This window comes from Microtus oregoni, unplaced genomic scaffold, assembly GCF_018167655.1.
Source record: "Microtus oregoni isolate MIOR12 unplaced genomic scaffold, Mior012 000000F_ref0000247, whole genome shotgun sequence".
NCBI classification, from domain to species: domain Eukaryota; kingdom Metazoa; phylum Chordata; class Mammalia; order Rodentia; family Cricetidae; genus Microtus; species Microtus oregoni.
The window spans coordinates 42,137,920-42,165,000 of NW_024543059.1; the positions used below are offsets into that span (position 1 = coordinate 42,137,920).

At 46.4% G+C, this 27,081-nt stretch overlaps 1 protein-coding gene and 2 pseudogenes across 2 annotated transcripts in view; 2 read left to right on the forward strand and 1 right to left on the reverse strand.

Moving 5' to 3' along the window:
- Window positions 1-292: 292 nt before the first annotated feature.
- On the forward strand, window positions 293-1,743 carry LOC121462645 (annotated as a pseudogene).
- A 198-nt stretch (window positions 1,744-1,941) lies between these two features.
- On the reverse strand, window positions 1,942-11,564 carry LOC121462700 (annotated as a pseudogene).
- The window catches only part of Saal1 (serum amyloid A like 1), a 22,003-nt gene continuing 6,448 nt past the window's right edge, over window positions 11,527-27,081 (forward strand). The window contains exons 1-9 of one of the 2 annotated variants that reach the window (XM_041635000.1): window positions 11,527-11,697; window positions 13,207-13,320; window positions 15,695-15,778; window positions 18,980-19,059; window positions 20,530-20,589; window positions 20,704-20,819; window positions 21,252-21,432; window positions 24,591-24,673; window positions 24,760-24,993. In XM_041635000.1, coding sequence (XP_041490934.1) covers window positions 11,563-11,697; window positions 13,207-13,320; window positions 15,695-15,778; window positions 18,980-19,059; window positions 20,530-20,589; window positions 20,704-20,819; window positions 21,252-21,432; window positions 24,591-24,673; window positions 24,760-24,993 — 1,087 coding nt within the window. In that variant the 5' untranslated portion in view covers window positions 11,527-11,562. The remainder of the gene's footprint in view (window positions 11,698-13,206; window positions 13,321-15,694; window positions 15,779-18,979; window positions 19,060-20,529; window positions 20,590-20,703; window positions 20,820-21,251; window positions 21,433-24,590; window positions 24,674-24,759; window positions 24,994-27,081) is intronic. The other variant, XM_041635078.1, reaches the window with a different exon arrangement.

Below are 27,081 nucleotides of genomic sequence, written 5' to 3' on the forward strand. Positions count from 1 at the left end.
GCGTTGACAGGAGAGGAGAGCTCTGGGCGGCGGCTCCTGAAGCCCCGCGATGGGAGCGTCCCGGGTTGAGGCTCCCAGCCCTGGGGACAGCGCGGCAGCGACCACTGTGGCGACTCCGGGGCTCTGTGCTCAGGGGACCGCAGCCGCTTTCGCTTGCCCCTGCCCTCCAAATTCGGGTTCCCTCCGCCCGCCCTTGGCACCGGCGTCAGCTACTTGAGCGGCCCCAGCCTCCCCTCCGCCAGCTCCGTGAGGCAGGGATGCAGCCATGAGACGCTGTCGGGGGAGGGGGGGGATGGTCGGGGAAAGCAGCTCGCGGAGCGCGGAGGAGGCGCGCCCGGGGCCCTGGACTCAGGGGTGCAGCCTCGCCGCGCCCGTCCCTCTCAGATTTCCCGGGCCAGCTAAGGCACCGGGCACCTCCCGGGTCGCAGAGATGTTAAGGTTCCCGCCCGCGCCGTTCGCCATCTCGGCCTCGGAGAAACTGAACGACTTCCCCCAGGTGTTCGGTGCACGCGAGCCCAAGGCTCAGAGGCAGAAGTGCTTGCAAGACTCCTCGCAGTTCCCAGTCAGGGTAGCCAGGCAGAGCTGCGCCCCTGCCCTACCTCAAAGATGCAGCTTCAAAAGAACAAGAGCTTCTCTGTCAGAAGCTACAGCGGTGCTGTGTACTGTTGGATTTCAGTGACTGTTTCAGACTTGAAGAGCAAAGAAATTAAAATGAGCAGCACTGAATCAACTGGTTGAGTGTGTTTCAACTAGTAGTGGTGTCATTGTCGAATCAGTATTCTGCTATAATAAAGATGATCAGTGCTAACATCTTCCGTTCGCTTCCTTCAAATGATAATCAAGATTTTGATCCAGAAGACGACGAGTCCACACTTGAGGCTCTTGGGCTCACATACAGTTAGTGTATGGATTCTTCTTGAGATTCTCGAAGAGTCCTGATTTCCAGCCCAGCATTGCAAATTGATACATTCACCAGAAGTTTGTACAACAGCTCCTGGAGCTTTTTGATAGTGAAGACCCGAGAGAACGCGACTTCCTGAAGTTGGTTCTACATCAAATTCATGGGAAGTTTCTTGGGCTGAGAGCGTTCATCAGAAAGCAAATTAACAACATTTTCCCGGGGTTAATATATGGAACAGAACCTTTCAACGCTGTGGCTGAACTCCTTAAGATCTTAGGAAGTATCATCGGTGGCTGGGCGTCGCCACTGAAAGCAGAACATAAACAATTTCTAATGCAGGTCCTTATTCCGATGCACACTGCTTTGGTTCATGCTCAGCTGGTACACTGTGTCGTACAGCTCCTGGAGAAAGACACAGCATGGACAGAGCCTGGTATCAAAGGACTGCTGAGATTTTGGCTGAAACATGCAGACAGAAAGAGGTGATGTTTTTAGAAAAAAATTGAAGAAATGTCATTGAGCCAACACAATTCAAAGCACTTGAAGAGCCTTTTAAAGCAGATGTCCAAGTGTGTCTCTGGTTCTCATTTTCAGGTTGCAGAAAGAGCACTGTACTTCTGGAATAATGAATGTATTTTTACTTTGATTGGAGAGAATACTGATAAAATTCTGCTGATGATGTTTGCCAGTTTGTATAAAATTTCCAAAGAACACTGGAATCAGACCATTGTGTACACGTGCTGAAAACCCTGATGGAGACAAACGACAAGCTTTTTGGTGATCTTACGAGTTCCTACAAAGCTGAGAGACAGAGAGAAAAAAATGAAAGAATTGGAACTTGAAGAACTGTGGAAAACCTGAAAAGCTGAAGCTAAAGACAGCTCTCGAGAAATAGGACAGCGCATACAACATGCAGGGCATTCTCGGCTGAAATACAAGTGCCAAGTAAGATCAGCTCCCGCCTCTGCTGGGTGGGGAGTTTTGTACACTCTTTTGGAATATATAAAAACTTCAAAGCAAACCCCATCAGTATAATATTATTAGCAGGCCAGTTTTTCCTGGGAAGCATAAGTGAAAAAAGTATGGGTTAAACATAGCCCTGGCTGACCACAGACACAGTGTGTGGTCACCTTTGTCTGACCGTTGACTGCATCACCTTATCATCCATGTTACATGTGAGGTCGCCCTGGGAGTGGCAAGGATCACGACTGTGTCCCTCTATCATCCATGTTACATGTGAGGTCGCCCTGGGAGTGGCAAGGATCACGACTTGAACTCTATCATCCGTGTTACATGTGAGGTCGCCCTGGGAGTGGCAAGGATCACGACTTGAACTCTATCATCCGTGTTACATGTGAGGTCGCCCTGGGAGTGGCAAGGATCACGACTTGAACTCTATCATCCGTGTTACATGTGAGGTCGCCCTGGGAGTGGCAAGGATCACGACTTGAACTCTATCATCCGTGTTACATGTGAGGTCGCCCTGGGAGTGGCAAGGATCACGACTTGAACTCTATCATCCGTGTTACATGTGAGGTCGCCCTGGGAGTGGCAAGGATCACGACTTGAACTCTATCATCCGTGTTACATGTGAGGTCGCCCTGGGAGTGGCAAGAATCACGACTTGAACTCTATCATCCGTGTTACATGTGAGGTCGCCCTGGGAGTGGCAAGGATCACGACTTGAACTCTATCATCCGTGTTACATGTGAGGTCGCCCTGGGAGTGGCAAGGATCACGACTTGAACTCTATCATCCGTGTTACATGTGAGGTCGTCCTGGGAGTGGCAAGGATCATGACTGTGTCCCTCTATCATCCGTGTTACATGTGAGGTCGCCCTGGGAGTGGCAAGGATCACGACTTGAACTCTATCATCCGTGTTACATGTGAGGTCGCCCTGGGAGTGGCAAGGATCACGACTGTGTCCCTCTATCATCCGTGTTACATGTGAGGTCGCCCTGGGAGTGGCAAGGATCACGACTTGAACTCTATCATCCATGTTACATGTGAGGTCGCCCTGGGAGTGGCAAGGATCACGACTTGAACTCTATCATCCGTGTTACATGTGAGGTCGCCCTGGGAGTGGCAAGGATCACGACTTGAACTCTATCATCCGTGTTACATGTGAGGTCGCCCTGGGAGTGGCAAGGATCACGACTTGAACTCTATCATCCGTGTTACATGTGAGGTCGTCCTGGGAGTGGCAAGGATCATGACTGTGTCCCTCTATCATCCGTGTTACATGTGAGGTCGCCCTGGGAGTGGCAAGGATCACGACTTGAACTCTATCATCCGTGTTACATGTGAGGTCGCCCTGGGAGTGGCAAGGATCATGACTGTGTCCCTCTATCATCCGTGTGACATGTGAGGTCGCCCTGGGAGTGGCAAGGATCACGACTTGAACTCTTGATCATGCTGCACACAGACCAAGTCATCTTTCACAGGGCTGCAGACCTTGGTTCCATCTGAGGAAAGAACTTTTGTAAGATCCACTGAGGTGCTGCCCTTCCCTTCCCTCTCCTAGAGATGGCGGGAACAAAGCCCAGGCTCCTTAAAGATACTGCCAAAATCTGGGATTTGCAACACCTACGTTTCCAGGATTTTGAAGCACAAAGTATTAAAACTGGGGGAAAGTAAACAAAAATTCTGCTCCCAAATACCCCTTTCAGCAGCAGCAGCACCCCAGAATGTAGCATTGTGGGTAGACCCGAGGCTCACCTCTCCTTCATTCCTCTCCTCTCCAAGGCTGGAGGCAGTGCTGTGGACAATGGTCTGTACCCTGTAAAGATTTGTCAGTTGTATTGGTTTAATAAAACGCAGCCGGGCATGGTGGCGCATGCCTTTAATCCCAGCACTCGGGAGGCAGGGGCAGGCGGATCTCTGTGAGTTCGAGGCCAGCCTGGTCTACAAGAGCTAGTGCCAGGACAGGCTCCAAAGCTACAGAGAAACCCTGTCTCAAAAAAATAAAATAAAATAAAATAAAATAAAATGCTGATTGGCCAGTAGCCAGGCAGAAAAGAGAGAGAGGTGGGGCGACCAGAACAGTAGAATTCTGGGAAAAGGAAAGACTCAGTCTGCAGTCATCACCCAGACACAGAGGAAGCAACATGAGATGTGTCACTGATAAAAGGTACCAAGCCACGTGGCTAACACAGACAAGAACAATGGGCTAATGTAACATGTAAGAGTGAGTTAACAAGAAAGCTCCAGCCAATGGGCAACCACTTTATATATAATGTAGGCTTCTGTGTGTTTCTTTGTGACTGAAAGACTGGGGGACTGGGGGACAGAAACCTGTCAACAAGGCAGGGCCTTCCCAGCCCTTGACTGCCTGACCTCAGGCCTGCCTGTAGGTGGAGGCTCTGAGTCCCATGATGTGAGGCAGACAGCTAGCTGTCACTGCCCGACTTTATTCGGAGGAAATGCATTGACTATGCAGAAGCCCTGTGCGTTCTTACCTGGTCAGTATTTCTCACTTGTTACCAGTTCCTTCCAACCTCTTGCCTTGCTGTTGTACGAAAAATGTTTTATAATGAAAGACCTTCCCTGGGGATTAAGCTGCATTTAATAAAGTCTATGTTTTTAAGAAAAAAGTTTAAAAAAGAAACACCACACCATTATTTTTTTTTAAAGAAAAAGACATGAAAAGATAGGGATTGGAATATTACTGTCTATGCCTATACATGGACCAAAACATGTGTATGTGTCCCATCAAACACAGGCAGATAGCAGAAAGCCCTGTGTATGATTTCAATTATGAAGTTAAAACTAGATAAAAACCAGCACATGCTAGGCTGAGGACACAGCCTAATAGCAGAGCGATTGTGTAGCATGCATGAGGCCCAAGCTTCCACCCCGTGCCTCCTCATAAAAAATAAATAAATTCTTACTTAGCAAAATATAACTTAAAAAGCGGTAAAATGAAATCAAAGCATTTTTTAAACACAGTAACGGTTTTAAAAGTTTGACACCTCCCACAAAGAAAGCATCAGATCTAGATGTTTCTATAGATAATTTTAACCCTTCAAAAAAGAAAGTATGACCATTTTGTAAAAGGATTCTGTAGAGAAGACAACATATTCAGCACCCATTTTGTCTGGGACAGGAAAGCTTTGACTTCTTCTTCTCCACAACCTGAAAGAAATGACCAAAAAGCAAAAGCACAGGGATCTGTGATGAACTGACTCCAGCTGCGACCAGCTCCAGGCTCGAAGTATAGCCTGGGCTTCTCCCTTTACACAATCCCTGAAGATTCTTGAATCATGGAAATTGGGGTTCAGATATCATATGTCATTTCTTTACCAAACCACGCCCTTCCTGGGTCATTCTGGCTCAGGCATTCCCTTTGTGACTAGGCAGCTATGTCCTCTGTCATTAGCTGCCTCTTCAGCTTCTGGTCTCTTGTTGGTCCCTTCCTTGCTTCAGGAGTTCTTGAAAAACTCACCTTCTTCCCTGAGGTGTAAACTAATTTGTATTATGTATACATATATACATGCATACCTAGACACACACACATCATACATACATACATACATAGACACACACACATACAAACAGACACACACACACATACAGATAGACCAAAGCTGTTCTTTTGTTCCCACCCGCTCCAATCCAAAATAATCACACAGAAATTATATTGTTTGCAGTACTGTTTAGCCAATAGCTTAAGCATATTTCTGGCTTGCTCTTATACCTTAAATTAACCCATTTCTATTAATCTGTGTATTGCCACATGGCTGTGGCTTACTGGGTAAAGTTCCATCCAGCATCTGTCTTTGGTGGCAGCTACATGGTTTCTCACCGACACTGGTTTTTTTTTTTTTTCCCCAGCATACAGTTTAGTTTTCCCACCTAGCTCTATTCTGCTAAGCCACTGGCCCAAACAGATTTATTCATTAACCAATAAAAGCAACACATAGACAGAAGGACTTCCCACACCACACACACACACACACACGCACACACACACACACGCACACACACACACACACGCGCACACACACGCACACACACACACACACGCACACACACACACGCACGCACACACACACGCACACCTTCTGAGGCCAGGCCGCAGGGATAACATGGCCAGAAGAAGACAGAGAGGCCCCAGCAGAAGGATCCAGTTTCACCTTGTCCAGCAGTCATTTGAAGGCGGCAGAAGAGACAGTTTCCTGATCTGCCATGGTCTGCAGCGCCCGCGTGCATGTGGCATCCACACCTTGATGAGCAGCGCATGCAGAGCATGGATGGCGGCCCCACCAGGAGAGCAGCCGTCATCCTTGAGCTCCAGTGATGCTGAGTCCAGTGCATCTCTGCTGCGGCCAGCAGGGCCCAGGCCCCCACCAGACGGTCAGATGCCTTGAAAGCCCCATTTTCACACCAACATCTCCAGAGTGTTCAGGATCCAAGAGCATGGCCAGGTTCACTACCACCGAGCCCTGTGACAGCATAAATTACATCTTCCTCCACATCTGGAGGGAATGAGCCGCTCTGTGAGCCTGACATCCTCCACCTGAACATGAGTGCATGTAGCATACACAGTAACCCCATCGCGCACCGTGACTGGGGTGTTGGTCGTACAGTGGATGACTTTGGAAGCTGTCAGCTTCTTTTCAATGGAGTTAATGATAGCCCTGCCACAGAGGACACCGCAATGTGCCTGACCTCGGTGTTAGGACCAATTTCATACAGGATGAAGGGATTGTGTGTGGCTTCACTGCCAAGAAATGTACATTACCGTGGCACACTGTGTCTTTGTTGTGGGGTGACAAGTTAACCCCTATCCTCCAAAGGGCAGAGACTGTGACTTGGTCCACACCTGGGCAGCTGGCTATTATCTTGTGAGCAGCCAGAACACCTGCTGCTGTGAAGCCCTCTGCGTTTTTCTGTTTCTATTTCTGTTTTCTAGTTTTGTTATGTAGTCCAGGTTAGGTTTGAACTCTTTTATTATTATTATTACTATTATTATCATTATTATTTTTATTACTGAGATCTACATTTTTCTCTGCTCCCCTCCCTACCTCTCCCCTCCCCTTTAACCCTCTTCCAAGGTCCCGTGCTCACAATTTACTCAGGAGATCTTGTCTTTTTTACTTCCCACGTAGATTAGATTTATGTATGTCTCTCTTGGGGTCCTCACTGTTGTCTAGGTTCTCTGGGATTGTGATTTGTGGGAAGGTTTTCTTTGCACTCTTTATCTTCCACTCTAGCTTCTCAAGTGCTGGGATTATGGGTGAATCTCAACATGCCAGATTCCATTTTTTAAGATAGTGGCTTGATATGTTGCCCAGACAGACTTTAACTTTCAGGCTCCGTCGGTCCCTTGTCAACCCCCTCATGAACACGCCACCAGGCTGGTGCAGTTCTCCACTTTCTTCTCTTCGTGCTTGAGGTTTCTACCCTGGAACTTTCTATCTCAGAACACACCGAATATCCCCATAGAAGGCCCTTGCCCACGGCCAGTCAGCCTAAGGGTTATCCAGGAAGGGAAGCATCACATACAGCTGGGGACCTTTATGCATCCTCAGGCACTCAGCCCCAAACAGAGCGGATTCTCAGACCTCCACCCTCCAGCTTCCTCTGGAGCTGAGGCTTGTGTTGCCTTCACTCTCCCTGGTTCCAAGGTCAGCTGGCTTAGCAATGGCTCCTTTCCTGTGATCCTGTCCTTTCTGTGGGGATCAGTTAGGCCCAGACATCCTGTGCCTTCTTCCAGTCACTCAGTCCTCTCCCAGGGATCCCACCGGGCAGTTGTGGAAAGGACTTCTCAGGTAGCTGGTGGGACTCCAGCTTATTCCTGACCTGGCTCACCAAACACTGCTGCTACTTGTCCTTGCCTTTCGGTTGAGTAAAAATAATCTTACCTGCCCCCAAAATATTTCAAAGCTATTTCTCCTCGCTCTTTCCTCCCTCCCTGCTCTAGATTAGGAAAGAATCTCACCTGCAGCATAGTAGGTCCACAACCTAAATCTTCTGTTCCCATAGCACTCTGTCCAGGCCTTCTTCAAAATCTCTTTTCCTATGTCAGAGTTTGTGCTGAGTGTATCTGACCTCCTGTTCTAACACCAGGTAACAGCTGAAAGACTTGACTGGCTGTTCCCACTCCTGTCTAGGTGAGCACTGTTCTCAATCCTTTATTTTCCTATTCGATAGGATTCTTACACTTTAATTACCCTCCGTTGGCAACTTTGGGTGGTAACAGCTTGCATCACAAATCCAAGTCACACAACTAGTTTGAAGCTAGACACAACATTCTTAATGATTTGCTAGAACTAGCAATTGTATTGGAGTTGACATTTTATAAACCACTTTCATAGGCTGGGAGTGTATCTCAGCAGTTGGGGCATTGCCATAGGTTCAAGTTCTAGCACCTTGGAGAAAAATAACAGGGAATGCTCACAGGCAAACACAGATGCACACACACACACACACACACACACACACACACACACCATGTGCATATAATTAGTTCAGTCCATCGTTCCTCTAATAGATGTACTCCATCTATCACCCCAACTAGTCTTCTGAGGGACCTTGATGAAGTCCACCGCAATAGTCTGTGGTGTTTGTGGATGAGAGCAACACAGGGCTGAAGAAGAGGCCAGAGCCAAGCTGGAGCAGATCACATCACTGTGACAGGGGAGTGTAGAAATAGCTGCAGGGACAGAGGGGGGTTGTTAGCATATGAAAATCCACCACATGTGTACACTCACGCACACACACACACACACACACACACACACACGGGAAGTAGGGGAGGGTGTCAGCTAAAATAACGGTTAGGCCCAGAGAACACAGACCATCTTCTGAAATTTTCATGGGTACAGCTTTTGCTCCCTTTTCCCATCTCACTTCTGCCTGCCCCTTCTCCTTCCAGGAGGAGTCAGAAAGTGCAGCTGGCTATCTGTGTGAGGAAGAACAAGGAATGGAAACAAATCACTATCCCCCCTACAAAGCCTATCCAAAATGAGCTAAATTAGGAAGGGGGAGAGAAAATGCAGTGTAAGTGACCAGGAAATCCCAGTCACGTGATGCTGAGGTGTAGTCATAATGGTGAATTAAAATAAGTTGTCAAGGTTATGGTTTAAACTCAGGCGGGATGGTTGACTTCCTATGAGTCACTGGAGAAGCGAGAATTGACATACATTTTCATCCAAGGTCAACAGAAAGGGGTATTGGGGAAAAGAAAAAAGATAAAATGGCTACTTTCTGGTTATAGAATGTAATTCTGTGAGAGAAAGACAAGAAAGCTTGGTTGGATAATGACAAATCAGAAGATACCATAACCAAGAGTCACAATTAATCCCATTTCCAGCCCCTGAGATTCTAAGAGAAAAGATAATTCACAAAGCATGTATGCAAACATCAGTGTAGTAGTATGTGTTGTTCCTTTGCAAGACTACAGCTCCCAGCATTCCGCTGGACCACGAATGCCAGCCACGGAAGGACAGGACACATTTCCCAGAAGCCTCTGCATTCCCCGTTAAAAAGCAAAGGCTGCCACGAGTTCTCCCTCTCTCTCTCCCCGCCTTTCCCACCGTGTCCGCACACCCCTTACCTGCCTGTTACCCCTCCCCCATTAAAAGTGCACCCACGTGGGACCACCGCACGTCTGTGTCTTCTTCCTCGTGTAACGTCTTTACCCTCTAACCCGCAGAATTAAGAACAACAGTATGACCCACAGAGAAAGGAATTTTAAAAAACAAAACCTAACTGGAATTTTCTGGCATGGTGGCACTGGCCTATAATTCTGGCTGCTGGAGGTGGTGGCACGAGGATGGCGAGCACCAGGCTTTCCTAGACTGTATAACTTGACTCTATTCAAAGAAAGAAGCAAACAAAAGGAAAAACCCACAGTGGATGCTGAAATTTAAGATGATGTAATGTATAGACAACTAATGGTTGATATACCTCAGCATGGCAGTTGTTAAATAGATCCCTCCTCCTATCTGGTTTGTGTGTGTGTGTGTGTGATGTATGTATGTGTGTGTGGTATGATGTGTGTGTGGTATGATGTGTGTGATGTATGTGTATGTGATGTATGTGTGTGTGGTATGATGTGTGTGTGATGTATGTGATGTATGTGTGTGTGATGTATGTGTGTGATGTGTGTGTGGTATGATGTGTGTGTGATGTATGTGTGAGTGTGTGATGTATGTGTGTGGTGTGTATGTAGAAAGACAGAAGCTCTATGAAACACCGGCATTCTGTGTGCCACAGAATGAAAGTTTCATGAAACGATGCTAAGATTTGGTCTGTATAATGGCCTCTGGTATATTTCATTTTGGCCTAGTCTTGTCTGCATCTTTAACAATGTGCAGGCAGGACACACTTCATGCCTTCCAAACAGGTCGCCAGTCTTGAAATCAAGTAGCTTTGGTCATCCTGTCCTGCAGACTAATGGTGCTCGGGTCAAGTCTCTCCTCAGTGTGGAAGTTCTCCCTTCTCCACTGTCCTTGTTATACCCGGAGTGGTCAGATTTCAACCATGTGGATGCAAAGCCATACCTTATACTAATAAATTTCCATTTCCATGGGATTTTCTTATCTTTGTAAATGGTGATTGAACCTCGGGCCTCGGGTATTGTTGGTAGACATGTGTTCCTCCACTGACTCCATCCCCAGACCTTCACGCATGTTAAATAAGTCAGACTTGGGGATCCTGATAACAGTCCCTTCAGCTTTGTTTCCTGTTCTGTGAGCTGCTCTTTCTATGTTCTGTCTGTTTTCTCAATGAGTTGTCTCTTTCTTATTGGTTTATTTGTTATTTATAAGATTTATTATTTTTGATACAGAGCCTACATTTTTCTAGATTATTGTTTTCGCAATTTGAAGAAAAACAGATCATCATTAGACAGGGTCTTTTGAGTCATAGACTGCCTTAAATTTCCTTAGCCTTGCAGGTGCTAAAGTCACAGGTGTGAGCTACCACGTCCAGCTGAGGCTTTTACATCTCATCTGTCTCATGGAGAACAATAGTGAGAAGTGTAACAATTAATTTTTATGTATTTTACCGGTATGTGTGTCTGTGCATGTCTGGTGCCCAAAGAGGGCAGAAGAAGGTGTTGGATCCCGTGGCACTGGAGTTACAGAGGGTTGTGAGCTGCCATGTGTGTGCTGGGAACTAGAACCAGATCCTCTGTAAGACCAGTGAGTGTTCTTAACCATTGTGCCATCGCTGCAGTCTGAGAAATATGGCTGTTTCTCACACTAGGCATTTTGCGTTTTAAGAACACCCTCCCTTCTCTCGGGTCATAAAAGGTCCTTTACAGTTTCTTCTACATCTAAAACCTTTAAAAGTTTTGTTTTATATGTTCAGTTCTTTATTCAGATTCAGCTTGTATTAAAGTCCTACATCCAAGCCATCTCCGTCGTCCTCCTCCTCCTCCTCCCTGGCTGAGAATCTTTTCTGTCTCTCTCTCTCTTCCCTGACCCCTCTTCGTTCCAGACAAAGAATACTGACGTGTGTTTCATGCTACTGGTCCCTAGGTGGACACTTTGTGGGAGTTCCCACCTATTCCACAGGTTCCTGGACCATTCCGGATCCTGACAGCAGGGGGCGCAGTGGGGAACAGCGCCCGGTCAGTCGGGCTCTCTGGCACATCCTCTCGCCTCCTCCGGGGCTTCCGGGGCTTCCGGCGACTCTCGTGGGCGCTAGCATGGACCGTAACCCGTCCCCTCCTCCTCCTAACTGCAATCAGGAGGACGAGGAGGACCTGGCCGGGGGAGACTGCATTGGGAGCACGGTCTACAGCAAGCACTGGCTCTTCGGAGTACTCAGCGGACTCATCCAGGTGGGGAGACTGGCTCAGGCGTCCTCCGAACCAAGGGAGTGGATGGGATGCTGGAGGGTCCGGGTGCCAGTTTCCTAACTCTTCCCGGAACACCACCACACACATTCTTTAGTCGGATTTTGCTCTGCAACTCCATTGTCACTTCTGAAATCAGTTCCTGTTTCGTGAGCTCTTGTCATAGTGGAGAGCATAGTTTGGAGTCAGACAGCCCTGATCTCCATCCCATGCTGGAAGTGTGATTCGTTAACCCAGAACCTCGATTTCTTTCCGTTTCTATAAAATAGGATAACCAGTGTTATTGTACACACGGTTTTTGTGTAGATTGAGATGATAATGATAGTAGAGTGTTTGAAATGGTGTTTGATTTATAGGAGGCTAGCAGATTTTTCTGTGTACTGCCTCTATGCCGCCAATTCCTGGGTTTGGTTTTGGTTTTTTTTTCAGAGACAATATCTACACAGTGACCAAAAAAGTCTTCCTTTTTTTAGTATTTTAAAAGGGTGTTTTTAGCCGGGTGGTGGTGGCGCAGACCTTTAATCCCAGCACTTGGGAGGCAGAGGAAGGCGGATCTCTGGGAGTTCGAGGCCAGCCTGATCTACAAGAGCTAGTTCCGGGACAGGCAAAGCTACAGAGAAACCCTGCCTCGAACCCTCCCCCCCCCCCCCAAAAAAAAAGAAAAATAAAAAAGGGGGTATTTTTGTTGCTATAAATGAACACTTTCTACTTCTTAACTGGGGATCCAAGGCTGCTTACCACAACTCACTTAACAATACTTAACCTATACTTAAGGATAGCTACGTTATGTCCCGTGACCAGTAGACTGGTGGCCATCTCCAGTCATGTACTATGACCAGTAGACTGTGGCCATCTCCAGTCATGTTCTATGCCCAGTAGACTGTGGCCATCTCCAGTCATGTGCTATGCCCAGTAGACTTTGGCCATCTCCAGTTATGTTCTATGCCCAGTAGACTGTGGCCATCTCCAGTCATGTGCTATGACCAGTAGACTGGTGGCCATCTCCAGTCATGTGCTATGACCAGTAGACTGTGGCCATCTCCAGTCATGTTCTATGCTTTGTAAACTCATGTACTCACCTCTGAGTGCTCGAGTCCTTCCCTTCCCATGAGATTTCACTTTCCTCTTTTAAAAAAAATGTCTTTCTCCTCCCAGGGATAGGTCAAAGCCACAGCTCTTTTCACCAGCTCAGCAAAGTCATCCTTTTCTATTGTGACTGTCTGTTTCCATGACTTTCCTACACTAATCTTAAATCATTTGAAAGCAAAAGTTCATATTGTTGTCATTCCTGTTTTTTCTCTTGCAGTGCCTTCAGACAGTGTTTCCTCCAAGAATACTGTAGATCATCCAAGGCACTGCTAGGCAGTTTTTAGGAACTGTTTCGCCAGAGGAAGTACTTTAAGGTTACTCTCTTGGAGACATCTGCGTGATATATTACTTGAAGAACTTTGAGTATTTTAACTGATGATTTTTTTTTTCTCTATGTGTCTGAAGATTGTCACACCTGAAAGTGCCAAGTCCGGCTCGGATGATGATGAGCAACAGATGGAGCTCACTGAGGAAACGGAGAACGAAATCTGCAGAGTCTGGGATATGTCCATGGATGAGGTATGAGGATAAAAGTGAAATTCTAGAGTGAGGAGACTTTTAAAAAGATTCATCCCAGATTTCTTGCTAACCCTCAATCAAGATATTCTTTCAGTGCTCTCTGTCTCTGTCCTTGCCCCATCTTGACTATCCCATTCACTCAAGTTCTCCCCAATCCCCCTTTCCTCTCCTCCTCCCCTTCTGCCCTCCCTTTCCCCCCAATCCCATGCTCCCAATTTTCTCAAGAGATATTGTCTACTTCCCCTTCCCAGAGGGATCTATATATGTTTCTCTTAGGGCTCTCCTTGTTGCTTATCTTCTCTGGGGTCATGGACTATAGGCTCGTTATCCTTTGCTTTACAGCTAGTATCCACTTATGAGTGAGTACATTCCATGCTCATCTTTCTGAGTTTGAGTTACCTCACTCAGGATGGTTTTTTGTTTGTTTGTTTTGTTTTGTTTTGTTTTTTGTCTAGTTCCATCCATTTGCATGCAAATTTCAAGCTGTCATTGTTTTTTACCCCTGAGTAGTACTCTAATGTGTAAATGTGCCACATTTTCTTTATCCATTCTTCAGGTGAGGGGCATCTAGGTTGTTTCCAGGTTCTGGCTATTACAGATAATACTGCTATGAACATAGTTGGCACTAGAAAAAAAATCCCAGGAATCCACAGGATGACAAGCTAAGACCCTAAGCAATAATGGAGAGGGTGCCTGAACTAACCTTGCCCTGTAGTCAGATTGATGACTATCTTAAATGTCACCACAGAACCTTCATCCAGCAACTGATGGAAACAGGCAGAGAGCCACAGCAGAGCACTGGGCTGAGCTCCCAAAGTCCAGTTGAAGAGTGAGCAGAATGAAAATATGAACAAAGAGGTCAAGGCCGTGATAGGGACACCCACTCAAACAGTCTACCTGAGCTAATGGGAGCTCACTACATCCAGCCAGACAGGGAAGAACCCAGCATGGGACCAAACTAGGCCCTCAGAATGTGGGTGACAGTTGTATGGCTGGGGCAGACTGCGGGGCCACTGGCAGTGGCACCAGGATTTATCCCTACTGCTTGTACTGACTTTTTGGAACCCATTCTCTTTGGAGGCATACCTGATTCAACCTAGATATAGTAGGAAGGGCTTTGATCCTTCCTCAAAGCAACAAGCCTTATCCTCTCTGGGGAGGGGAGAAAAGTGAAGAAAACAGGAGGAGGGGAGGGGCTGGGAACTGGGATTGGTATGTAAAATAAAAAAGATAGTTTTTTGTTATTTTAAATAAAAGAAAAAAGGCTCATTCCTTCTGGCAAGGCATTATTGAGTGACTGTAGCCCCTCCAGTTTGTGGTTCAGGGTATGAAGATCCAGGAGCTATTAATGTTAAAATCGTGCCTTGAACACAAATACAGTTTCATCCTATGAGCCTCATGGTGTATTTAACATAAATGTGAGCTAAGATAGCTATGACATCACTAGGTAATATAATTTCATAGGACCATTGACATACGTACATACACACATACATTTAGTCATCATTGACTAAAACTTTAGTTTATTTATTTAGTTTGTTTAGTTTTAGATGTGTGTTTTTTAATAGGCATATCCCACAGCTAACAGATTTAGCTTTTGTACCTTACATTCCTATGTGAGAGCCCTCTCTTTGCAGCCGCATGTCCACTCTAGGTACACCTGTGTGGTGCGCCCCCTTAGGTGATGTGGGTGGAAGAAAATCTCTGGGGAGAAAGTTCCAGACTGTTGTAGTTACATTGTGATAAGAATTCTTTTTGTGCTCATTGAAGCCCAAGTCCTGATATCGAATGTAACCCAGTAGCATTTATCTGAGTTTTAAGTTCTTACAGGGTAGGATTTAGGAGTTGACTCTTCCCCATACCCCTTTCTCACCCCCAGCTTCTAACTTAGTGTCTGGCAGTCAGCAAACGTGTTTGGGTAAGTTATGAGAATTCCAGGACCATGCAGAATGAAAGGAGGGCTATCCTCTGGTGTGTCACCATCAGGGTTATATTGGTTTATGGGATCATTCTACTGTCTTGGTACCAGGTACTACAAAGACTCTTACGTTACTTTTGTCTTTTGGTTTGGTTGGGTTTTGTTTTGTTTTGTTTTGCTTCTATAAGACAGGTTTTCTCTGTATAGCTCTGGCTGTCCTGGAACTCACTCTGTAAGGCAGGCCTCAAATTTACAGATATCACCTGCCTCTGTCTCCCAAATGCTGGGATTATAGGCATGCGCCACCACTACTTGACTTACTTTTGTCTTTTTGATCTTTTATTTTTCCGTTATGGATGAAAGGAAGTAAACATGAAATTAAACTTTTAGGGATATCTGAGCTATAGAACTTGAGCAGTATGCAGCATCTAAATTGCTAATCATTTTTGTTTATAGGATGTGGCTTTGTTTCTACAAGAATTTAAGGCTCCTGATATATTCATGGGAGTGCTGGCCAAATCCAGGTGTCCCCGATTAAGAGTAAGTATATACAGTTCTGCTCGTGCACAAATGCTATTGGACGTTCTTAGGTAACACACTCCTTGAAATAATTAGATACGTAGAATTTTAGGTTTGGATTATATTTTGGGAATCAATAATTTGATTTAGCAGCTGTGGAAACCAGATAGACATAGCCATGCTAGGCTGCTGCGCTGTGGCAGGACAAGAAGCAGTGCCTAGACCTGCTGTGTATCTCTCAGTTCACTGTGCCCACAGGCTGGCCATGAGAACTCTCCGCTCCAAAATCTCCCCATATGCTCCTGGGCGAGGGCTGGCTGCATCATGTCACCCTTGCTGGCCTTCCCTTCTCTTTCTTTTACTCAGGGCGGCACTTTTCTGCCTTGTCATTGCCAAGAGCTCCCAAGAGCAGCAGGTGGGACCACAGGAGCAGTGTCCTGAGTGTTACTGCCATTTAGGTCTCTGTGCAGTGCACATGATACAGGACTGTTCATGTGTGCTGAAGGATTGCAGTTTGTGAATATCCACTCTCTACTGTTTGCTGATAAAAGAACTGAGTCTCAGACTAAGATAATATGTCCAAAGTCACACAGCTTGTAAAGATGGAGCTGGAGTTTGAGCTTATGCCCAGCTCTAGCATAACCCTGTCGTTGCTTCTTTTTCTTTGAGATAAAGTAGAAAATTCCATAGAGTGTATTACAAATTGAATGTTGAATTAAGGTTTTTATAAATATGTTTATGTATTTCTGTCTATGGATGCTTTGTCCGCATGTCTGTCACACACCAGAAGAGGGCACTGGATCTCATAGATGGTTGAGAGCCACCATGTGAGTGCTCTTGACTGCTGAGCCATCTCTCCAGGCCCTTGAATTAAGATTTTTATTTAGGGGAATGCTCCGCCCATATTGGGTCCTTAAATTTACATAAAGTGTTGGTGATTTTGTGACGTTCCTTCCTTGATTTTACTATTTTTTTATATTAGTCATGATAAGTTCAGGAATTAGCCACACGGCTGTAAATGTGTCCTGGTCACAGCCTGCTACAGTAGTGGTTCTCAACCTTGGCCTTATGAGGAATCACCAGTCTAAATGTTAGCATGGCCCAGATCACTGGTGCCGAGCCCTCCCCAAGAGCATCTGGTCCAGTAGGCTAGGGCAGGACCTAGGCATCTGCTGTGTTCCCAGGTGATGTCAATACTTTAGATCAGGGCCATACTCTTTTCAAAAACTTTGTCCTGGAGGACTTTCCAAAGTCGTCTACCAGGGGTTCTCCTACGCAGCCGACACAGGAGTTGGTCTTCAGCGAACGTTCACCCCTCCCCTCGCTAGCTTCTAAGAGAATGTGTGTTTTCTGTCCCGAATTGCTTGCTCTTCTGCCAGTGTTTGAACCATCTGCTTTTTACTAAAGCTCTCTGTAGTTCCTCTCTAACTTTCCTCAGCTTTTGTCCCTTCCTATTTCCTCCTGTGCCTGAGTCTGGACTCTGTCCAGAGTGAACACCCTGTTCTCTTCACAGCCATTTTCTTAGTGAGTCCCAGAGTGAGGATTTGAGCTTGCAGTTTCTGTCTCAACCTTCAAAGTGCTGGGGTTACAGGCATGTGCTACCACAGCAGCTCAGTGCTACCACAGCAGCTCAGTGCTACCACAGCAGCTCAGTGCTACCACAGCCCCTTAGTGCTACCACAGCAGCTCAGTGCTACCACAGCCCCTCAGTGCTACCACAGCAGCTCAGTGCTACCACAGCAGCTCAGTGCTACCACAGCCCCTCAGTGCCACCACAGCCCCTCAGTGCTACCACAGCCCCTTAGTGCCACCACAGCAGCTCAGTGCTACCACAGCCCCTCAGTGCTACCACAGCAGCTCAGTGCTACCACAGCAGCTCAGTGCTACCACAGCCCCTCAGTGCTACCACAGCAGCTCAGTGCCACCACAGCAGCTCAGTGCCACCACAGCAGCTCAGTGCCACCACAGCAGCTCAGTGCTACCACAGCCCCTCAGTGCTACCACAGCAGCTCAGTGCTACCACAGCAGCTCAGTGCTACCACAGCAGCTCAGTGCTACCACAGCAGCTCAGTGCCACCACAGCAGCTCAGTGCCACCACAGCCCCTCAGTGCCACCACAGCCCCTCAGTGCCACCACAGCCCCTCAGTGCCACCACAGCAGCTCAGCTCCCTTTCTTACTCGCTTAAGCCACAGCTCTAGTCCTGCAATGGCACAAGCCCCGACTCCCCTGTTGGTATCTGGTGTCACTTCCAACTTTCCTGATGAGTTCTCAGCTGTGTATTTTCTAACCCTGTCTCCATCCTCTTTGTAATTCAGTGCTTATCACCCGGTCATAAACACTCCTGGTGGACTTGGTAAACACTTGCTACTGAGGCTAAATGGAGCCTGGAGATTCTGATTCACTGGAGTTGATGGGGCTTGGAAACCGTCGACAAACTCCGAGTGCTCAATCCCAGCAAGTTTGGGATCCCTGTTCTGTGTAAATGCACCATGCCCTTCCATCTTATTTTTTCCTGTTGATATGACTAATACTTCTGACTGGGAAACCATGGCAACTTCAGACCTATAAACTGTGCCTAACAGCCTGTTTGCCATCCCCTTTAGCATCTCAACTCCTTTTCCATGTCTGCCATTACCCCTCATTGATAATAGCAGCCATGTCTCCTTGAGCGAGTACCCTGGAACATGACAGCTCTGGGTTGCTGCTGCCTTCAGTTGAAGATCTCACGCAGCTTGCTGGACTTCCCTGGGCTTCAGTCTCCTCAGTTTAGAAGTGGGGACAATACAGTCCCATCTTGTAAATGCTGTGTAAAATGATGTGTGGACAAATATTCCCTCTTTGAGAACCTCCGTGGCTCCAGACACCATCCCATATTAAGTCTAAACTCTTTGACATGACAGCCAAATCCTTTTCCTCTGCTCCATTTCTCTTGTGCTTCCTCATGGTTCCTGCGTTCTCTCCATTAGTCGTCTGTGTTAAGGATCCTTCCCCGCATAACACTTCTTCATCTATGACTTTTGCTTTGTGTCTTCTATTCCTTCTCACCTGTGTGAGCTGTACAAGCCGAGTATGTAAATCTGGATGCCAGCTGTAAACATCCATATCCTGCCTCCCTCTTTCCTCCCCTCAAACTTGGTTCAGTAGAAGTTTTTGTTCAAGTTGTTATTCTTCATGGCTTTTACCTCACAGCCATTGTGACCTGTGTTACTTGGTTTGACAGGAAATCTGTGTGGGAATTTTAGGGAATATGGCTTGTTTCCGGGAGATATGTGTGTCCATCAGCAGCTGCGAAGATCATGGGTAAGTCCTACTACCTAATAGCCGTGCTAAGTTTCTATTCCAAGGGAACCCTTGAACCTAGGAGAGGTGGAAGTGTGCGGTGTGCTGTTTCATTGTCTCAGGACACCTTGGGTGCTGGTGTGGCTGAGACTTCTGCACTAGCTATGGACTTGACCTAGGACTGAGCCTTTGCATCCACGGTAAAGCATGAGTTACCCCAGCGAGTAAGGGGGTGAGGCAAAGAATATGTAGAGCCCAAATTGGAGCTAGGGCCCGCTGGTCAGAGTCCAGAACTATTTAAGCATGGAGAATCCAAGGACTCAGAACTAGTCTGGGAAACTCAGTTGCTGGACAGTTTTGCTCTGAGAACTGAGACTTAAATAGGGGAGTGGGACTTGCCTAGGGACCAGAAGACAAAGAGTCACCTCTAGGATTAAAAGGCTTTCAGACTTTTAATTAGAGGCTAGTTCTTTTCAGAAAACTTTGGACAGAGGGCTTTTTCATAGTGGAGTCTCAGGTGGTCGGTTACCATGGTAGATCTGAGAACGTGATAAATTTGATGGGTATATTCATTTTCCTGGAGATGGTTCATGGCTGTTAATGATCTAAAGAAGTCTGTGTCCAGCATACGTTAAAGTGATTGCTCTTATTGGAGGGTCATAAGGGTTTATCCCTGTCTTCAAGGGCCTGGGCCTCTTGAATTGTTTCTCTTACATTCACACACAAGGTGTTCCATGATGAATTGAAGAGCACGTGAACAATGATATGTGTCACAGAAAGCAGATAAAAAGATGCACAGATAACTAAAGGATATTTTAAGGAAAAACCATAGCTGCTTTTATATAAAATTAAATGCAAAATCAGAAATCTATTAACAGAATTATAGAGCAGAGCAAGGAAGTGATCTCTGAGGAAGTCGGGGCCACCTTTTCTAGGGGGGGAGAGGAAGTGATCTCTGAGGAAGTCGGGGCCTCCTTTTCTAGGGGGGGAGAGGAAGTGATCTCTGAGGAAGTCGGGGCCACCTTTTCTAGGGGGGGAGAGGAAGTGATCTCTGAGGAAGTCGGGGCCTCCTTTTCTAGGGGGAAAGAAGAAGTGATCTCTGAGGAAGTCGGGGCCACCTTTTTAGGTGGAGAGCAACACGGTGGGCAAAGGCAGCTGCAGGTGGTCAACTCCGCTCTGTACTTTAGAAACACGAGTTCTTCTCAACCTTTAGGTCATGACCCCTTCTGTGGGGGGTCATAAACCAGATATTTACATTACAATTCATAGCATTAGTAAAATTGCAGTTACAAAGTGGCGATGAAACAATTTTATGGCTGGGGTTCCCCACATGAGGAACTGTAGGAAAAGGTTGCAGCCTTAGGAAGGCTGAGAACCACTACTCTAGAATTTATGAAATGCATTTATGCTTTGTCTTACAATAGAAGATGTCTAAAATGAAATGAAAACTGGTTATTTAAATGATACTCATGGCTCACGGTGTCTCGGCAGGCAGGTGCTTCTGCAGTGTTTGTGCGACTCAGACCCACCCACTCTGCTAGAAACCAGCAGGTAAGCCTTTCTCGAGACCACTCATCAGAAGCCCTGGGAAAGCAGAGTGCACTCTTGACTGTGGTGGCCCTTGTTGTTGCCCGCACAGATATTGAGCTCACATTTGTCATGTAGGTTGTTGCTTACTTGCCTTTCCCAGGCAGAAGTGGCCAGTGTCTGGGTTGAAAGGATCCGGCAACATCCGTCCATTTATGCTAGCGTCTGCTTCATCATGTCAAGTTCAACAAATGGTAAGTCTCCGTGCACTCTAGGGAGAAAGACTGGAGCATATCCTGGGAAGCTACTTTAGACTTTTCATTTTAAAAATTTTATACTTTGATTTTTTAAATTTATGGGTGTTTTCTTACATGTAAATCTGTGTGTCTTTTGCATGTTGGTATGTGCCTGCTGCCCACAGAGGCCAGCAGAGAGTGTCAGATCTCCAGGACTGGAGTTCCAGACAGTTGTGAGCTATGGGTGCTCTTAATGACTGGGCCATCTCTTCCGCCCCAGAGGCCACTTTGCCCTGAAGGAAGATAAGCCAGTTTAAATAGGCTCCTGGAGACACCTGGGAGGAAGTGGCACCCTGGCAGATTTGGCTCTTGGAGGAGCTTGAGGAGTTTGGTTCCCCCTTGTGGCTTCAGACACTTGGGTTCTCAGTTGAACACCTGTCTTGACTGCAGTTGACTTGTTGGTGAAGGTTGGGGAGGTCGTGGACAAGCTCTTTGACTTGGATGAAAAACTCATGTTGGAGTGGATTAGAAATGGGACTGCCCGGCTTCCAGACCAACCCCAGGAGGACTCTGAAGAGCAGCCAGTATTTTCTTTTGTACCCAGTATACTGGAAGCTGCCAGACAAATACGGTAGGTGAACTCTTGTACAGAATGGTCTGGAAAATTCAGTTGTTCGAAACATCCTTAGATGGGAGTCTTAGTTTCAGTAAGCAACCAGTCTCTCTTAGGTTTGTGGTGGCAAGAAAAGTGCGGGTTCAGAGCATTTGCTCCAGTATGGCTGGTCATAGCTTGCTGTGGTAACTGATAGCAATTTTATGTATTTTAAATAATCAAGGAGAAAAGATTGTCTTGTTTTATTTTACATTGAATGTGAAACAACTCATTGAGCATATTTGTTTGCTCCCTGCTTCCTCCTTGTGTACACACCAGTCTGTAGATGATCAGCTTGTGTGTGCACACCAGTCTGTGTAGATGATCAGCTTGTGTGTACACACCAGTCTGTGTAGATGATCAGCTTGTGTGCACACCAGTCTGTGTAGATGATCAGCTTGTGTGTACACACCAGTCTGTAGATGATCAGCTTGTGTGTACACACCAGTCTGTGTAGATGATCAGCTTGTGTGTGCACACCAGTCTGTGTAGATGATCAGCTTGTGTGTGCACACCAGTCTGTAGATGATCAGCTTGTGTGTACACACCAGTCTGTGTAGATGATCAGCTTGTGTGTACACACCAGTCTGTGTAGATGATCAGCTTGTGTGTACACACCAGTCTGTAGATGATCAGCTTGTGTGTGCACACCAGTCTGTGTAGATGATCAGCTTGTGTGTACACACCAGTCTGTGTAGATGATCAGCTTGTGTGTGCACACCAGTCTGTGTAGATGATCAGCTTGTGTGTGCACACCAGTCTGTAGATGATCAGCTTGTGTGTGCACACCAGTCTGTGTAGATGATCAGCTTGTGTGTGCATACCAGTCTGTAGATGATCAGCTTGTGTGTGCACACCAGTCTGTGTAGATGATCAGCTTGTGTGTGCACACCAGTCTGTGTAGATGATCAGCTTGTGTGTACACACCAGTCTGTGTAGATGATCAGCTTGTGTGTACACACCAGTCTGTGTAGATGATCAGCTTGTGTGTACACACCAGTCTGTGTAGATGATCAGCTTGTGTGTACACACCAGTCTGTGTAGATGATCAGCTTGTGTGTGCACACCAGTCTGTGTAGATGATCTGCTTATGTGCTCACCAGTCTGTGTAGATGATCAGCTTGTGTGTGCACACCAGTCTGTAGATGATCAGCTTGTGTGTGCACACCAGTCTGTGTAGATGATCAGCTTGTGTGTACACACCAGTCTGTGTAGATGATCAGCTTGTGTGTACACACCAGTCTGTGTAGATGATCAGCTTGTGTGTGCACACCAGTCTGTGTAGATGATCAGCTTGTGTGTGCATACCAGTCTGTAGATGATCAGCTTGTGTGTACACACCAGTCTGTGTAGATGATCAGCTTGTGTGTACACACCAGTCTGTGTAGATGATCAGCTTGTGTGTACATACCAGTCTGTAGATGATCAGCTTGTGTGTGCACACCAGTCTGTGTAGATGATCAGCTTGTGTGTACACACCAGTCTGTGTAGATGATCAGCTTGTGTGTGCACACCAGTCTGTAGATGATCAGCTTGTGTGTGCACACCAGTCTGTGTAGATGATCAGCTTGTGTGTGCACACCAGTCTGTGTAGATGATCAGCTTGTGTGTGCACACCAGTCTGTGTAGATGATCAGCATGGGGGCTTTGATGTCTTATCATGAGAGGCGGTTGTTTATGAGTTGTTAATGTAGCACTGATAACTGCAAGATTAGCGTTTGAATTATCTGCTTAGTTGTTAACAGCATATTCTCAGAACTTATTAGGCTATGTTAAAAGTTATTAATTTTATACCTTTTATCAAATGAAGATTAAGCCACACACGTATCTGCCTCTTCAGTGTTTCCAACAGTGAATGATGTTGCCAGTGTCCCATCTAGAGAAGGTGGGAGAACTGGAAAGTCCCTCCTGACTGCCCTGTCTAGCTCCTTCCTCATGGCCAGTCAACTCTTACTGTGATCCCATCCTGACAGCCAGACCTCTTCTCACTTGCTTGGGCAAGTGCCACACTGTCTGCCTTCTGAGCTGCCTGTCCTCTGGCTGGCTTCTCCTGAGCCTTGCAGCTGCTTCCGTGGTACACACCCATCTTGCTTCGTGCTCCCTGCTTTTCAGTGGCCTTCCGCAGGAAATAGTTCAGGTTTTTAAAACAAACAAAACTGGCGCACAATCCTCCACACAAGGCCTATCCATCCTTGTTCTTGCTTCTTCTATGTGAAATTCCATTCTGGGGATGAACCAGGCCCTCTTGTCTCCCAGCCTTTGCTCAAGGTGTCTCTCCAACGCCACAAACACCTGCCTCTTCAGGTTCCTGTGGAAACTCCATTTCTCTCAAGATCTCTTCCCTGACCAAATTTCTGCGTGGTCTTTTAGTGCCTGGGCCTTCTAGTGTTGAATTCATTTTGTTTTATGGTTATGGCCCTTTACTTCTTTCCTCTCAGACTGTTATGATCTGTGAAGGTTGGTGTAACATCTTAATATTATCTGTCTTTCCAGCCCCTAGAAGTAAGTGCCCCCAAATGATGATACTTCAGTAAATGTAGCTGAACCATTTAATTATGTTTTTCACTTAACTGGTTGAAGAAACAGTATTTTGAGTTCTAAGAATACAAACTGTTGAGCAAAAGAATTAGGTTTTTATGTTTCTGCTTTCTCAGCTAGGGAGCTAGGATGATCTGTGAACTCTAAAGAACTTCAGGACCGTGGTGTCTGCGCCGTAGGCCTCACATCCCTCCCATAGAAGTATCAGTAGCATACATGTGTAGACTCACACACACTTGACATACACTCACATACATGCACTCATACTCATGTACACATACATACACACTCACATTCACACACTTCATATATATGCTCACACACATACACACACTAGTTCACACACAGACATACGTACAGCTATAACACCTATGCATTCACATACTTATATACTCACGCTCACTCACGCACTCATAATACATAAACTCCTTTTCTTCAGTTTTCCCATTTTAATGTCAGTGCTAGTGAGCAGAGTCTACTCGGCTGGCCATCTCACGTTCTGCACGTTAGCATGAGGTAACAAACCCCTGCAGGGCGAGTGAGCATTGCTGTTCTCTGACGCTGAAGTTAAGAGTGCTGTGCCCTTTCTGTCTGCTTAGGTCTGAAAACCTGGAAGGACTGGATGTTTACATGCACATCTTACAGCTGCTCACCACCGCGGACGATGGGATTCAAGCAATTGGTAAGGCGGTTTCTTGGGGCACGCTGTCGTTGCTCGTTAAGTGTTCGCTATTTTTAAATTACTATTTGTAAAAAATATTTCTTAAGTACAGTGTCCTGATACTGCAAAAGACACATGGAATTTACTTTTTGACCTGGTGTGCCATGAATTCTGCCAAGTTGGTGACCCGCCCATCATACTGCAGGAGCAGAAAACAGTGCTGGCCTCTGTCTTCTCCGTGATGTCTGCCATCAGTGCTTCGTGGGCTGCACAGGAGCACCCCAAGAGGGAAGAAGGCAAGTGCAGTTCCCTTCCACCAATTAAACTGGCACCCACAGATCGTAAGTGCCAGGCCTGTGTCTGCTCTTCATTGGGTTTCTTTTTCAATTTTTCTCCATTTAAAAAGAAAATACCCTTATTCCCCTAGTAATATAAAATGTTAAATGCTTAATACAAAAATATTACAAAGTTTCTAAGAGGCATCAAGGAGGGGACTTGGGGTACGGCTCAGTAATGGGGTGCTTGCTTAGCATGAGTGCCCCCTGGTTCAGTCCCTAGGACCAAAATGAAAGCAGCACCAAACAGCGTGGCTCTGCCCAGAAGAACCACCCCACCTTTATCAGAAATACTCCCTAAAGTCCTCTGTGTTCTGCTGACTCCACTGGACTCATGCTCATCCCCAGAGTGCTTTGGTGGTAAGGTTTTTGTCTCAGTTCCCAGTGAGGATGGTCTCTATTCAGCCTGATGTCTCAGTATTTCTGACTGTTTGACCTGCTCAGTGCTGAATTAGGGTCCTAAGGTCGAAGGGTCAAAGCCCCATGTGCTTCCCGATGCTTTCATTGCGATCATGTTGAATGTGTGGTGTGTCTAGGAATGCATTGTGCAGGTCTTTCATTGCAATTGTGTTGAATGTGTGGTGTGTCTAGGAATGCATTGTGCAGGTCTGTTTCAGAAGTGCCTTGAGATTTTTTTAGTGTACAGATCTGCATTCTTACTAGGTTTATTCATGCACATTTTAATTTCGAGGTCCTAGTCTCTTGCATACTTTGTTCGCTGATGATTGTTAGACTTTATGGAGGCTGTGGATTGTTAACTTTGACTGTGGGACCTTTACTGACTTGCCTGTAGTTTTTTCTCGCTGTGCTTGAGGTGGGACTCAGGACCTTGCGCCTGTAGGTAGGAATCCTGTTGTCATATCCACATTCCTGTCTTACTGTCCTAAAATCCTGTCTGTCTGTCTGTCTGTCTGTCTGTCTGTCTATCTATCTATCTATCTATCTATCTAATGTGTATGGGTGTTTTGCCTGCACACACACATGTACAACAGATGTCTGGTGCTTGTGGAGACTAGAAGAAGGTGTTGGATGCCCTGAGTGGGGATTATAATGGGCTCTGAGCCAACATAGGGGTGGTGGGATTTGAACCAAGGTCCTTTGGAAGAGCAGCTGGTCCTTTTAACTGCTGAGCCATCTCTCCGGCTTTTGTCTTACCGTGTTTGGTAGTAGTTCCTATGATAATCTTTAACTTTGTCTGCTATCAAGGCACATCTACTTTTGTCATTCTCTATCTCTGACTTCTTTTTCCTATCTAAGTGGATTGCTTAGTGCCTGCTGGAGACATCTTTATCTTCTTCCCAACTGTTGAAAATGGCGCTGGAGTTTTGCCATTTAGTGTAACTGGGCATATGGTGCTTGTTTTTGCCTCTCAAGGATGTTTTTTTGTTTTTGTTTGTTTTTGGTTTTTTGGGGTTTTTTTTTGTTTTTTTCTGTTTTTGTTTTGTTTTGTTTTTCTGAGATAGGGTTTCTCTGTAGCTTTGGAGCCTGTCCTGGAACTAGCTCCTGTAGACCAGGCTCTCACAGAGATCCGCCGACCACTGCCTCCGAGTGCTAGGATTAAAGGCGTGCACCACCACCACCTGGCTCAAGGATGTTTTGATTTCTCCCTGTTTTAAGCTTTTTGTTTTGTTTTATAAATAAGCACTGTTTCTGAGTATCGATTCTATATTTCTGGAGAGGTTATGTCACTGGCCAAAGGAACCCTGAGTACCGGCTGGGGGAGCTAGTGGAGGCCATCGTGTGAATACTCGGGAGGAAGCACGGCCGATGGAGACAGGCACACATGAAAACACTGGGCACTGGCTGGAGGAGCAGGGCTGAGGCTCTGTGTGGTGAGGGTGGCTTAAGAGTGAAAGGAAGAAAAGCAGCGCAGCTGCCAGCCAGTGGAGTGCGGAGGGCTGGACCTGCTGGGAGGGAGATAGACTGGGTAGGTGTGGCTGTGATAGACAGCCAGGGGCTGATAAAGGTCGAGTAGGCAGGCTGTGAGGCAGTGGCATTGAGGACAAGCAAAGGCAGGAACAGTAGAAATGCAGGAGGATAATACCAGGCTGTTCCCTGTAGAGACTGGGAGGGTGAATGGGTAAAGCAGCTGCC